The sequence below is a fragment of the Rousettus aegyptiacus genome, unplaced genomic scaffold (genome assembly GCF_014176215.1).
Source record: "Rousettus aegyptiacus isolate mRouAeg1 unplaced genomic scaffold, mRouAeg1.p scaffold_m13_p_13, whole genome shotgun sequence".
NCBI lineage: Eukaryota > Metazoa > Chordata > Mammalia > Chiroptera > Pteropodidae > Rousettus > Rousettus aegyptiacus.
Window position 1 is genome coordinate 75612989 of NW_023416288.1, and position 16201 is coordinate 75629189.

General features: G+C 35.5%; 1 protein-coding gene across 3 annotated transcripts in view; it reads right to left on the reverse strand.

The window, feature by feature from the left end:
- Positions 1–15596, reverse strand: part of PNPLA8 (patatin like phospholipase domain containing 8) — a 43540-nt gene extending 27944 nt beyond the window's left edge. For 2 of the 3 annotated variants that reach the window (XM_016138056.2, XM_016138055.2), the window contains exons 1-3: positions 15448–15596; positions 5525–6680; positions 5232–5381 (exon numbers count right to left, since the gene is read on the reverse strand). In XM_016138056.2, the coding sequence (XP_015993542.2) occupies positions 5232–5381; positions 5525–6589 (1215 nt within the window). In that variant the 5' untranslated portion in view covers positions 6590–6680; positions 15448–15596. The remainder of the gene's footprint in view (positions 1–5231; positions 5382–5524; positions 6681–15447) is intronic. The other variant, XM_016138057.2, reaches the window with a different exon arrangement.
- Between the last annotated feature and the right edge of the window lie 605 nt (positions 15597–16201).

Below are 16201 nucleotides of genomic sequence, written 5' to 3' on the forward strand. Positions count from 1 at the left end.
CTGAATTTTTCAAAAAAAATTTTTTTTTGCAATCTGCAATGGCTTAGGGTTGCGCTCTGAGGCTCCACTAGAGGAACCTAAGCAATGGTGGAGCATAAAAAAGTAAAGTTCCATTTCTGGTTATGATAGAAAGTCTCTTTCCAAAAACTAGAAAAGCTTGATAAAATTTTTTGTTCAAAAAAGGCTTAAAAGCACTGGAGAGCTGTTGAAGCAATAAGGACAGGAGTGGGGCTAAGAATCTGGCAAAGGACAATTGCTGGGAAGTGAGTTCACAAACTACAGCTTTTCCTCCTTTTCCTCAGGCATTTGCTGAGTTGAAGAAGAAAAAAGGATTGAAAAACTGGTTCAGACAGACTGCCATAAAGGGAGGACAGAGAAACAAGCTGATCATTTAGAGTCTCATAGCTTGAAACCACAAAATTGAGGATTTGAGGGGTCTCAATCACAAGACTGGTTTCATCTAAGATATTTGATCGATTCTTTAACTATGTGGTATGGGAAGTTAAAAAGTTAACCTGAAAACTATGGAAATGAGAGTGGAATTTTCTATATTCTTGAGATTTTAGGGTTCATTGGGTAGTGGTAGTGGTGGTACTGAATACACCAGGCTCTCAACTGAAAGCCCAATAGGAATATACTCTAAAAACAGAGCAAACTAGAGTTCTCACCAAATTGTAACCCAGCCTTGACCCAGTTCCAACTCAAAATAAATTAAGGTCATCAGTGCCCCACTCTATATTTCAAACAGATGAACAAGTAAACTATCTCTGGAAAAAGAAATCATTTGCTATAACCTAGATCCTATGCAATTTTAAAAAATTCAAAAAATCCAGCATTCAGAATAATTATATGTATGTGAAACCAATACCAAATGATCAAAGACCAAGAGGTAATCCTGATAATAGAATTACCGGTAAAATATATTTTGAAAAAAACCAAAGTAAAATTGCCATCCCAAAACATTATATACCTAGAAATTAATTATTTAAAAATCAAATGAAAGATGTGCAAGACATCAACACTGAAAAAATGTTAAATATTAAGTGCTCTGGTCAGACTATTTGTGTCCTCTCAAAATGCATTATGCTGAAATCCTACCCCCCAAAATGATAGTTATTAGATAGTGGCACCTTTGGGAGTTGCTTAGGTCATGAGAGCAGAGCCCTCAAGAATGGGATCAGTGACTTCATAAAAGAGGCTCCAGCAAGATCCCTTGCCCTCTCCATCAGGTGAGGACATAGGGAGAGGGCATCGCTATGAACCAGGAAGAGGGCCCTCATGAGAAGGTGATCATGTTGGCGTCCTGATTTTGAACCTCAAGCTTTCAGAACGCTGAGAAATAAACTTCTGTTGTTTATAAGATACCTACTTGGTGTTTTGTTATAGCAGTCCTAATGGACTAAAATATTGAAAGTATAGATAGCCTAGATAAATGGAAGAATATACCATATTCAAGGCTTAGAAAACTCAATATTATAAAGACTCAATTCATCCCAAATTGCTCCACAGATTCAGTGTAATCCCAGCGTGATTTTCTTCTTCTTTACTTTTTTTTATTTCTTGATAGATAAGCTGATTCTAAAGTTTATATGGAAATACAATATGCCAAGAATGCTTAAGTCAATATTAAGAGGAAGAACAAAGTTGGATGATTTATACTACCAGACATCAAATCTATTATAAAGTTACTATAATTTAAGCATTAAAGCATTGGAGCAACGATAAATATAGCAATGAAATAGAATAGTATCCATATAATCATCTAATTTATGACAAAAGTTTTTTCAATAAATGGTGCTAGGTTAACTGGATATGTGTACTTAAAAAAAATAAGATCAGGACACTTACCTCACATCATACAAGCAAATCTATTCCATATGAATAGTAGATATAAGTGTGAAAGGTAAAACAATAAAGTTTTAGAAGAAAACACAGAAAAAAATCTTTACGATCTTAGGATAGGCAAAGATATCTTAAATAGGACACAAAAGTTTAACCACAAAGGAAAATAATTACAAATTGGAGTATATTAAAATTAATATCTTTTATTAAAATCTATTAGGAAGAATAAAAAAGGTAATCCATAGAGAATGTTTATATATATATTACACACACATACACCATTATGTATATTGAAATACTTATACCCATAATATATAAAGAGATTCTCCAAACCAATAAGAAAAAACTGGCCAACCCAATGGAAAATGAGCAAGACTTGGAATACGTACTTCATAAAGGAAGTATACAAATTGCTAATAAAAACTGGAAAAGGTGCTGAACTTCACTGTTACCAGAAAAATACAAATTAAATCCACAATTTAATATCACTAAACAGCCAACAAAATGGCTAAAGAAAAAGAGATAAATAACATAAAGTGTTGGAGAAGAAGCAGAACAACCTGAAGGTTCACACAATTCTGGCAAAAGTATAAACTGGTTATAAGCACTTACCAAAACCATTTGGCAGTATATACTAAAAATACAAACAGGTATACTCTATGATCAGGAATACACTCTTGGGTATACATCTCAAAGAAATGAAGACATGTTTTCCAAAAGATCTATCACAGAAGCACTTTTTCTAAATTCCCAAACTGGAAACTATTCAGAAGTCCATCAGCAGTAAATTGGATAAATACGTTGTACTATATTCATACCACAGAATACACCACAATGAGAATCACTGTTCCACTACACCCAATAATATAGAAAGTTCTCACAAACATAATGTTGAATGTGTGTGTGAGGGGAGAGGGGTGAGGGGGCAGATTTAAAAGAGCACATGTTGTATCATTTTATTTATACAACATGCAAAAAAGAGGCACAACTAATCTACAGTGCTAGAAATCAGAAAAATTAGTCAATCTTTCTGGAAATACTGATTAGAAGGGGACAAAAAGGGGCTTCTGGAGTGCTGGTATCACTTTTTTTCTTACACTGGGTGGTGGTTTTATAGATGTGTTCAATTTTTGAAAATTCAAAAAGCTGTACATTTATGATATATACTTGCCTACATATATTTTTATAAAAACTTTTCAAAAAGACACATAAATCAGCTTGAAGGAGCCCCCAGTAGTCAAAGTTGAGACAAATTCAGCATTTAAAAAGAGAGGGGGAGAGAAAAAGATTGCAGAAACACAATTTATTAAAAACTGTGAATTCATAATGATAGTTTTTTTAAAAAGTCAAAAATTTATGTCACCATTGAGGAAGTTTTAAAGCAACTCTTTACTTTTAAAATTGGTGACTAGAAATAATTGAATCTCCCCAATCCAGTGGTCAACCTTAGCATTACTAATGGTTGTTCAACCAATTATGCGTGTTCTGATATGATTCAATATGAAGCACATGACATCATCTCCAATTTGTTTTAACAAGAAAATGTTTAACTCAATTAAGCCTTTATATTATATTGAATTCTGTTGTGTTAAGCCACTGAGATATGTGGCATTATTTGTTATTAGAGCTTAACTCAGCGTAATCTGACAAATACAAACAGATACTAACACATTGCAGTGGTAATCTCAGAATAGTAGAAATATGTTATTTTTATTTCCTTATTTTTGCTTTTCTTTTTGTCTAATTTTCTATTATGTCTATGTATTGCCCTTTTTAAAAATAATAAAATGTTACTTTTTTATTTAAAAAATAGTGAAAGAAAACCACTTTCACCACTAATAATGAAAAAAAATCATCAAAAACAATTTCCTAGATATGGTTGCCAGAAATGCAGTACACAAAACATATAAACACAAAAGAGGAAAGTAGTTTATTCTAGGGCATTAACTATCAAAGACAACTGCCTAATTTGGCCACCATAAACAATTACACACACACAAAATATAAAACTCACATAGATGTTTTATAACAAATAATTCTACCATTTTTAAAAAGCTCAATTCTTAATAATTAAAAATTTAGCTGAGAAAGTTCACATGACAGTGTACATGATAACATGTCTGAAGCAATTTATCAAGTTCATTGTTGAGATGCTTATTATTTAGGGGATAAAGGAGAACTTCCTTCAGACTATCTAGATTTTCATTAATAACTGATCTGAATATACATTCCTATATTACATTTCTCCTTGGTTCTGAAAGGTGCTTAGATTTGGGATCGGTTATGCAAAATAGAACAGTCCTCAAATTTTCTTTTAACAAATCTATTCATAATAGACTAAAACTGAAAACTACTCAGAAATCTATCAATAGTACAATGACATTGTGATACATTCAAACCATGGAATATAAAAGCAACAAGAAAAATGATCTATAATTACTCATACAGTGGAAATGATTCCTACCAACATGTTGAATGAAAGAAGCCAATCACAATATTTCACATAATACACAAAATTGGATAAAACTAATCTGTGATTACTTTTTGGGAGTTTGTAACTGGGGGCACAAAGGAAGCTTCTGCGTGCTAGCACAGTCTGTTCTTCAAATGGTGCTGATTATGTAGCTGTGTTCAGTTTGTGAAAATTCACTGAACTTTATACTTAAAACTGCATGTGTACCATACTTGAACAAAAATTTTTAAAGAGTTCTTTAAACGTTGCAATGCTATTTTAGGTCTCTGCTTTCAGTGTATCACTGAAATGTTAAATGGACTTAAATGTATATCTGTATTTAGAAAACCTATCTTTCAGGTAAGAGATTACATATATATGAAAGATAATCCCAAATTTTATGAACATGAAATTCTCAAGTTCAGCTATTATAATCTATGCATTATACAACATAAAATGACAGAAGGATACATTATACAAACTACATAATTTTTCAGCAAGATGGCTGTCAAAAAGTTGAATATGAACTAAGTTAACTTACAGTTTTCTGAATGGGAAGTAAAAAATAAGCATTAAAAAATCTCTAATGAAATGGTTAACATCATCTATTCATTATATGATGTTTTCAAATTGTTCATTAAATATTTGGAAAAGATGAGGCAAAGAAAAGCTAATATACTGAGATTTTGCTTCCATTTTAAAATGTTTAATATCAAAGTATAGACATTGGTACTAATAGCATATTTTATGTCACAGAATAAAAGAGAACATTTAGCATAATGTATATCATAAATTGGGAAATTACTAATATAAGTCACATGTATAATAAAAGCCACAAAAATATTTAAATAAAAAAATTAAAGGCACTGTGTTCTCCATTTTAGGTTTATTAGTATTTTCATTCCAAGATAAAACCAAATAAATAAATTTAAATTACCTTAACAGCCACTCCTTTCCCTTCAGGAAATTCTAGAAGATGAAAAGTTAGTTCTTCAACCCTATTAATGCAGAGTTTTGGGTCAGTTGTTCTTCTTAAGGCCTGAACTAGTGCCCGGGTTCTGTTATCAATACTCACTCTTGCAATAATCTACAAAGACAAATCAAAATACACATAATTAGAATATGAAATTGCTCTAGTAATACTAACAAATGGTTAAAGTTTCTCAGGTCTCATTAGGAAATAAAATATAAATTTGACAAAAATTAAAACCACATTGAAAAACAACTTGCCTTTTCTCGCTGAAGCGATAAACGCTTTTTCTCCTCTGCATTTTTGTCTTTGCTGAAAGCCTGCTCACCTTTAATAGCTTCTTCCTGTTCTTCTGGTTGACTCTTTGAATCATACTTTAATTTGGGGACAAGTCCACCAATATAACCACCCACTAAAGCTTGCACACCTTCAGTCGGACGAGAAAGAAAGTTAGCAATACTTTGTTTAGTAGAAACTGGAAGAACCTCAGGAGTCCCACTGCGACTTTCAGGCTTGTCCACAGTATGTAAAGAAGATTCTGAGCCAAGCTTCTTATCAGTCAGGACACCAGAATCTGGAGAATTGGATTTCTCTTCGTCAATCTTTTTATCTTTAAGTTCTGATTTGCCCTGGAAATGTTTATTTTCCTTTTTTTGAGACATTTTTTCCTCACGTTTGAAGTATGAATTAATATGACTGGATAAAAAGTAGAATGACTCTCCAAATTTTGTAGTTATAATATTTGTGTAATGAAAAAGGCTTTGTTTACCAGTATCTTCGTCTTTATCTATAATGTGACTTTGCTTTTCTGGAAGAGAACTCTTTTCTGCTGATTTGTCACTATATTTTTTCAAAGATTTGATGGTTTGTTTAAGGTTCTTCTGTTTTAACCAGCCACCATCTGATGTTTTTCTTAATATTTGAGAACTTGGCATAAATTGAGCTAAACGTGAGATCATTTCATTCTGATTTCCAAAAACAGCCTTTGAAACAGAGTTCAAAGTACTTTTAATACGGGACATACGAATGCTCACTTTTGTAAGTCCCTTGGGAGCAGAAGTGCTAAGTTTCAAAATTCCAAGATGTGACCCATTGCTGCTTGGAGAATAACAGTGTTTACTGCAAGAACGTGCTTCAGTTTGGGTCCATTTATATCTTATTTTGCTTGTATGAAAATCTCTTCGTAGACTGAAGTGCTGGCTTATCCTCCAGTAATGTTTAGGTGAGCACAAGAAATGTAGTTGCTTGCTTTTCTGCTTCCCACAAAGACTTCGTGCATTACTAAGGAGGTAAATATATATATCTATAGTCAAACTAATAGACATAACTTAAAAATCACTTATTTTCTATATGTTATGATTTTTCACTTCACTCCTGATTGCTTCATTTAAGAAATGCCATAATTCATACTCTTACCTGAAATGGCAAGAAAAAAAATTAGGATTCAAGGTAAAACCAAAATTAGGTATAAGAAAAAATACATTATTAAATGAACTCAGCACCTCGTCTCAAAAAAAGACATAATAATAAATTTCCACTATGTTTGATATAGATTTCACTTTTAAACTAATAGAAAATAATTCATCTTTCAGTATAGACATCAATGAAAAAAGAGAGTAGCAGGATGTTTCATGAGCACTAATTTAGAGAAGTAACCAGTAGATGTTTTCCTACAACACATAATTGAATACACAATTTAAGTGCTATGCTGTTTTCTTCCTTATTGTTAAAGTCTTGACAATTTTATGTGACACTAGACTTTTAAGTTTTTTGAAGACAAAAGTCAGGTCTTACATTTATTCAGGCATTCATTACAAACCATTTATAATATTTAATCTATACTAAACATGTTGTCAGATGCAGACCAGAAGAACAAACAGGATACTGAAGAACCTTCAGTCTAGAGCTAGGGATACCCATGTAAGAAAGATTTCACTATCTAGGAATAAGTGCATGTTAAGTTAAGGAATTCAGACTAAAAGAAGCTATGTGCAACATCTAACAGACAAGGGGTTCATAACTATAATATAAAAAGAACATATACGAATAAGAGAAGAAAGATTAACTCAAAAGAAAAAGAAGCAAAGAACATAAAACTAAGAACAAACAGTAAAATTATGAAAACATTCTTCTAAGAAAAAAGCCGATTAAAAGAGATATTCTGTTCTTTCAATTGGTAAAAATATACATGAGTGATAATATCCAGTACTAATAATGAGATGCAGAAAAGGGTGACTAAATGGCTATTTGGCAGTTTCTAATAAAATATTAAATGCTCTCTCTCAAGTTTTAAAGGCATATATTCTTTGATCAGCAATTCCTCTATCAAGAATTTATACTACAAAAATATTTGCATGAGTATAAAGGTACATACACACAGTCCCTGTCGCTCTGCTTAAAATAATAACACACTGAAAAACAACTCTATGTTTTCTAGCAAGAGGTGGTTAAATTATGGTATATATAAGTGGAAAAAATGGTGTAGACGATAGAGGCTTCATTCATCCCTCTTGCATCCAAATCAAAGTTGTGACAGAAACATGGAACAAACAGCAAGCAAAGTTGCCTGGGATCTAAATGAACCAAGACACTATAACTAGGGAGAGAAATAAGAAATCACACTGAAAGGTAGAAGGTAGGAACGGGCGAAAAACAAGGCTACCTGGTCCTGAGAGGCTGACTGGGACAGAGAATGGGCAGCTGCAGCTGGCAACTGCAGACACCTCTTAAACGGGCCGTGTCCATGAGCGGACTTTTGTGGGACACACCTACTCACTCACAGCACCAGCGTCAGGTCAGCTGCTCGGGGGACAACAGGGTCTTACAGAGGGGACGCTGAGTTGTTGGAACGAGGGCCAGAGGCAAGGCTCTCTTCCAGGCAGAAGTGACAGCAGTATTCATTGTTCCTCTGTTGAGCCTTTCCCTGTCCCAGTGTGCGAATGCAGCACCACCATAGTCCAGACATGATCAAATTGAATAATAGAGGTCGCTCCGCCCAGAAGATTCCCTGAAACTCTGCCTCCACCAACTTACGACCTCACCCAAGCCACCTCTAGTTGTGTCCTCCGCAAGTCTGGTGCTCATCGCTGAGGCAACTCCAAGACCTAAACTGGTAGCAGCTTTGGTTTCTCACATGGCTTCTTGAGACAACCGTAAGCACAACATCTGTGGATTGCTTGCTGAATCTTAACAGGTGGCTTCAGAGGGTCAAAGGCTGGGGCTAAACTTGGTCTGTAGCTGAAACCCTCTTAGGACTGTGCCACTCACTGGACACCTACTATACAAAGCCACGCTAATAAGACCAGAAGACTTATTACTTTGCTTAGTACATAGAAACAGACACAGAAAGGCAGCCAAAATGGAAAGACAAAGAAGCAGAAACCATATGAGAGAACAGAACAGAGATCCAGGAATAATGGAGCCAACCAACCAAGCAGAGGCAGAGTTCAAAACACTGTTTATAAAAATGCTCAATGAACATAGGGGAAGAGTTGATGAATTTAGTGAGAACTTAAACAAAGAGATAGAAACATAAAAATGGAAATGGAAATTATAAAAGGGAACTAGTCAGAAATGAAGAACATTATCTGAGATGAAAAATATTAGAAGGAATCAACAGAGTGGATAAAGAAACTGATTGAACTACAGATACAGAGGATGGGGAAGCCAAGGAAACTCAATTAGAATGACAAGAAAAAAAGAAGCCAAGACTACAATAATAATTTAAAGAGCTTATGAGACAATTTAATGTAAAAATATCCATATGACAAGGGAACCTGAAGAAAAAAAAAAAAGAAGTTTATGAGCTATTTGAAGAAATAATGATGAAAAACTTCCCTTACCTGGTGAAGGAAATAGACATAAACCCCAGGAAGCTCAGAGAAAAGAGATGAACCCTCCAAAAATGAACCCAAAGAGGCCCACACCAAGACACATCTTAATTAAAATACCAAAGGTTAAATACAAAGAGAATCTTAAAAGCAGTAAGAGAAAGTTAGTTACTTACAAGGGAGCCCACAAGACTGGCAGCTGATTTCTCAACAGAGACTTTGCAGGACAAAGTACCTGGCACAAAATATTCAATGTGATGAAAACCCAGGATCTACAACCAAGAATTCTTTATCCAGCAAAGCTACCATTTAGAGTCGAAGGACAGATAAAGAGCTTCTCAGAGAAAAATAAGCTAAGGAAATTCATCGATACCAAGCCAATATTACAAAAAATGTTGGAGAGACTTCTTTAAGAAGAAAAAACATGAATCAAAAACATGAATAAAGAATGATAATTTATCCAAGAGACTCATTTCAGATTAAAAGATACATAAAGACTAAAAGGAAGGGAATGGAAAAAGATATTGCCTTGACAGACCTAGAGGGTATTGTGCTGAATGAAATAAGTCAGATAGAGAAAGACAAATATCACATGATTTCACGTACATGTGAAATCTAAAGAACAAAATAAACAACAACAAAAATAGAAATAAACTCATAGATACAGAGAATATTTTGAGGGCTACTAGAAAGGAGGAGAGTTGGGAGGGATGGCGAAAAGGGACAAAGGGATTAAGAAGTACAAATGGATAGCTACAAAATAGACATGGAGATATAAAGTGAAGCATAAAGAAAACAGTTAACAATGTTGTAAAAAATATGAAAGGGGAAGAGGGGTACTAGATTTAGTGGGGTGATCACTTTGTGAGTTATAGAGATTTCTAATCACTAATAAATTTTTGTATGCCAACTATAACTGAAAAAAACTCATTGAATTGTACAATATAAATACGAGCAACTAATTGTCTATTATATTTCAATAAAGCCAGGGGAAAAAATCATGGTATATAAATGCAATAGTATGAGTTATCACAGCAGTTAAAGAGAACCAGATGATCTGTGACTGATATATCCTTCATACAGAGAACAGTGAAAACATCAAGGTGCAATATCATATGTATTATTCATACATCAAGAAACAAAGATGTAAACATGTAGTTATTATGTAATAAAAGAAAACAAAAATCTGCATATGCAGTTTAAATCTGTAGCTTACACACAAACACGCATACACACAGAAGGAGGGAGGGAGAGAGGGTGGGGAGAGAAGGAGGGAGGAAGTGTGTGAGTGTAAGAGGGGGAGAGGGAGAGAGAAAGAGAGGGGGAGAGGGGGAGAGGGGGAGGGGGAAAGAGAGGGGGAGAGGGGGAGAGAGATATTGACAGATATTGACATTAACATTGATTCTGGAAGGATAAGCATCAGTTTTTTTTTCTTGTGAACTGAGAAGTAGAATCATAAGAGGATGAGAAGGGGTTTTATATTTCACTTTTGTAATGTCTAATTTTTTACAATGAGCAAATTTTACTTTGTAATCAGAAAAATCAAACAGTTTAAAGCACTTTAACAGATGGTGCTTTGTGAATGGAAGATACAAGGTGAGAGTAGATATCCAGGTAAATGAGAAAAAAGACACTAAAAACTGAGCAAAGTTAAAAAATTCGTAACAAGGTAAAGATGAAAAGGGAAGGAGAGAATTCTAGATAATAGGGGAAAAAAACCCAGAAGCAAACACACATACACAAAAGCGTTTAAGAAAACATACACAATATGAGCAAAAATTCCAAGTAGTCTAGTTTTGCTCCAGGGCCTGGAGAGAATCATAAGGGAGGTAGATGATACTGCAAAGATAATCTAGACCAGATAATAAAGGGTCTTAAAAAAAACCTTGCCAAGGAGATTTAAGATCAAAGTGTCAATAAAGTATTTTAAGCAAAGGAATGAATCAGAAAGATGATTCCAGCAGATCTCTGACAGAAAGAAGTGATGGGATAAGACTGAGAAAAACAGAAACCAAGAAATATTGTGACATTCAGAAGAAGGCAATCTGAATTAAAATCTTTCTAAATTGCATATGAGCACATATTGTTTTAAAATACATGATTTTACAGAGGGGAGAATAGAAAAAAAGCAAACTTATCTGCCTTCCTGGCTCTTCTGAACTCCTCAGGACTTTCAGTCAATGCAATAAGCTGAATTAACAAAAAAGCTCTACAATCCCCAACACAGAAATACTTGATAAAGTACAATTAAAGGACATAGATAAAAAAATATGCTCAAAACCAATAACAGGCTCCTACAACTCAATGGACAGATACATAAACAAAATGGTATATAAATACAGTGGAATATTATGCAGCCTTAAAAAAGGAAGGAAATCCTATCACATGCTACATTATAGATGAATCTTTAGGACATTATTTTAAGTAAAATAAGCCAGTCACGAAAGGACAAATACTGGTTCTACTTATATGAGGTGTCTAGAGTAGTCAAATTCATAGACAGAGAAAGTACAATGGTGGTTTTAAGGGTATGGGGGAAAGAAAAAGGGAAAAGGGGAGTTGTTTAATGGGTATAGTTTCAGATGAAAAAGTACTGGAAACCTGTTTTACAACAATGTGCATGTACTTAATGCCACTGAACTATATACACTTAAAAATAGTTAAGATGGTAACTTCTATATGTTTTTTTCTTATCACAACAACAACAACAACAAATAGTGGGAAATCCACAGTTAAAGAGGAATCACATTCCTGGATCTACAGTCACATCGCCTTGATGGTAAAGAGACTCTAAGTAAATGGAAACTAGTCATGGGACTTGAGCAAAGTCGACTGAAACCACCATTTAAGGACACTTCCAAAGCTCAGGACAAATGGGACTCCTTACACTGAGACACCATCACTAAAGTTTAACTCACAGAAATTACAAAACATGCAAGGAAATGAACCATCACCTCAAGAGAGTACCAGCAAATATAGCCAACAGGAAAATGTGTAACCAAGTTTTAAGAATAATAAAAAAATTTAAGTAGATTTACAATGTCAATGATATAACGGAACAAATATAAGGCAGCAAAAAAAAAAAAAACTGTACAAAGAATAAACAGAAGGCAAAATTTTAGTTTAAAACTCCAGCTACATGCTAGTTACTAGACATACTATAATACAACAACAACAAAAACAATTAAAAATAAAAGAATGTGAAAAATAATATACCATGCCTATATTAACAACAACAAAAAGCACTTTAAGGCAAATTTATTAAAATTAAAGCACTTTAAGGTAAAAGCATTAAATAAGGATAAAAAAGGGATATTATGTAATAGTAAAAGAAATAATTAATTTACTTGTTAAACCTTAGGTAGTCTTCCAGGTGTCGGAGAACAAGACAATCTATTAACAAATAAATAACATATAATAAATATCAAGTGGAGAAATATCATGAAGAAAACTGAGTTGGGGGTTGGGGAGGAAGGGCACTGAGTGTTATTTTAGTTGATGTGGTCAGGAGAAGAACCAAGTAGACATTTTATTAGAAACCTAAACGAAGTGAGGAAGCAAATTATTAAAAGCATCTGGCAGAGGAAAAAGCAACCAAGGCTTTGGAGACAGCAATGGGCTTTGTCTATTTAAGAACAGCAAAAACGACAAAGTGGTTGAAGGGAAGTAAGAAATGGGATAAATGGTAGAGATGGACCCAAGAGTCAAGCAGACAACAGAGCTACATAAGGCTAGGCTACAGAAAGGGGTCTATAATTGTTTCTTTTCAAAAAGATATAACCCTTATGACCAATTATGAATAAATCTATCCACTTGGCAGTGAAATATGGTATATAAAGAAAAAAAAGGGACAATTACAGGAAGACTGGACAATTTCATGATCATAATATTTTCATACACTTCTCTCGAAACTAGAAGTATCAAGAAAAATTACTAAATATTGAGAGCTATCAACAAGCTAAATTTAACTGCTCTCAAATCACACATCGGTAAGTGCAGATAAGAGTTTTGAGAGTAAATTCAGCTAGAACAGAAGTTAACCTGCAAAAGTATAAAGAGAATAATATAAAGTAGGAGGTGTAATCATCAACTGAGAAATGATCAGGGAAGACTACATTACCTATTTATAGGGTAGTATAAATACAATTGAGGTATAAATAGAATAGAGGCTTAGACCAACCATAAGGGAATGGAATTGAGTTTTACCTAGAGGAAATAAGGGAATTGCTAGGTGGAGGTTCAACTGAAGATAGAAAGAATAAATTTATAAAGGACTTCACTTGGCGATTGCAATAATGCAGGCATAAAGTGACAAAGTTTTGAATTATGGTAATAGTACTATAATGGAGAAGAGGGTTACTCTGAGCCACACTTTGAAAGTGGGGAAACAGCAAAACACAGGACTTGGTGACAGGGAAGAATGGATAAGGAGAGGGAGGTGTCAGGGTGACTTAAGGGTTTTTAATCAGAAACACAAGGAGTGTGCTATTTGTGAATATGAGATAATTGGGAAGGGGGCCAATTTAATATAAAAGAAGTATCTCTTGTATTTACAGGATAAAATAACAGTAGTACATTCAAATGGAAACATATCATATCACAGACTGTGGGTTTATTTTGTAGTTATCAGCACAGTGATAGCTGAAACCGTAAGACTGGATTTACCAAAGAAAGCTTTATAGTAGTCCTTGAGAATTTTGGGATCATAGAACCTGATAAAAGCTATTCTTACTTGGAAAATGCTTATTTGCATATATACACTATATTTCCCATGACATTTCAGGATATCCATGGATCTATGAAAAGTATTCCCTGGGTTTCAAATGATAAAATTCTAGTTTAGAGAGAACAAGGGTAGAATCTTGACTGTCATCCAGAGCTAGAAAGAGGAAGTTTCCAAAGAAACAAAAAAGCACAGGAGAAATGATAACCTGAAAAAATCAAGGCAATGAAAACCAACAGCAAATTCTAAAAAATTATGGAAAATGAACAAAGTAAAATATATGACACTTGAGAGAATGATTAAAACTAAGACATGAGAGGACAGGAGGTGTCTAGGGCTGGTGGTTCTCACTCTGACCTTTTCATAAATATAGGTTCCACAAGTGAGGCAATATGTACCCTTCAGCACAATTCCTCTGCCATTACTAAGCCAAACAAACAAACAAACAAAAAACTCAAAAGTACAAGCTGTACTTTTACCAACTTTGCATGTGAAGCAAGTATACAAACTAGTGAAACTGACTCTTTCATTCAACATCATTTGTTAAAAGGATATTCTTTCAAGATTTTAATTTAGATTCCCTATAGGAATAGAAAAATAAGACTAACATTAAGAAAAAATTAATCAGTAAAAATGATATCAGAACATAAAAGTACAACTAATTTGCACAAGGAATTTAATAAAATCACAATGGTTTTGAAACAACTGCCTCAATAAGAGGTATAAACTCTCAGTTCACAGTTTAATATATTTTTTTAAATTCTCAGATTTTAAATTCTTAATCTTTCACTGTTTTAACCGCATTTTCTCAATACACTGAAACAGTTTTGTCGCTTTTGAAATCTCAACAATTTCGGGCTGTAACACCAGGATGAAACTGTTACTACAAGTAAAAACACTATTTCAAATAGGATTATATGACAGTCCCTTATGCCCCATCTCCTTTTTCCTAGGAGTCACCGCTTTAACGTTATCGCTGTATTAGGTATAGAAACCGGGTTTCTCCTAGCGTGATGATAGAAATGACAACGACGGGAAGCACTGCAACACAATGATTCACATACAGTTTCTCCTTTTAAAAAGCACAGACCTAAACCCGCTTAAGCAATAGTAGACAGGGACAGAGTTAAATGTGTGTGGGGTTGAAAAGAAATCGCTGATAAATGAAAATATCGAGCAATGGAATCAGCCGGTGCACTGACATTCGAGAATGATGTAGAACAGGAAAACCGTTTTTCACAGTCACCGGCGAACTGTTGGAAAACCCTACAGTCCGAAGGAAGTCAAACAGACTGGGGATAACTAGGCTGGGAGTCGAGGAGGTTGGACAGGAAGCGCAGGGGAACCAAAACAATTTGCATGGCTGGGCCAGCAAAACCCACAGGGGAGGCGGAGGGCACCGTGCACCAACCAGCCTCAAGAGTCACGGGTTCCTTCTGGTACCCGCTCGCCTTTTGGAGCCTTGGTCCTGGGGGCTCCTGCAAGCCGGGAGTCAACCCGCCCTCTCACACTGGAAGCACCCTCCGAGGAGAGATAAGGAGACCCGGAGAGCCAGACAAGCGTCCGGGGCTATCAGGCTGCTAGCTTCCCTATCCTATCGTTCCGCTTCCGTACCCCAGAGGCCACTTACCCGGATGCAGGCCGCAACTACTTCGGCGACAGTGGAGACGCGCTTCTTCCCGACATTGACGCCCACTCCGGCTGACCTGCATCAGCTGAGCTTCCAACACAAACCGAAGGGCAGCAGCCGGGAACCACCTCCTCCCCAGCCCCGCCCCGACACCCGAGCGGAAGTGACGCGCACGCGGTCTACCCACTGAGGGCGGAACTCTTCCGGCTATTTCCGGCCTCGGCCCCTCTGTCAGTCGCCTACCTTCTGCGTCCGGTAACATGCGCAAAAGAGAATGACCAAGCGCTCGGAGGGAGGCTTGTGGGCAGGCGCCAGCCTGTGCTGGAAGAGGCGCTGTTTGGAGCGCGTGGATGGGGTTTGTTCAGCTCATGGCTCTTGTTTGCCGGCCTCTAGACTTTATTAGTTGAGCTAATCCTCCATCTCCAGGTCTGTGAAGGCCTTGTTCTCATTCTGTCCGGGCCTTGGACCTGGTGCTGTGTTACAAACAACTTGTGTTGTAGCTGCTAGCCCCCGAAAGACACATGGACCACTGGAACTCAGTGAGTTATAGGAAACACTCTTTATTCAGCCAGCTGGGTCTGCCAGGGGTACGTAGACCCCAAATTAAGCAGCCCCAAAATGTAGATGTACAGGGTTTTTAAGCCCCAAATTCCATTCTTCATTTTGTCTAAACACAAAGGTCTATCTTCTGTGCACTACCTGTCAACTCACAGATCAGGTGCGTAAGTGGGAGTACAGAAGCTGAAAGCTTGTT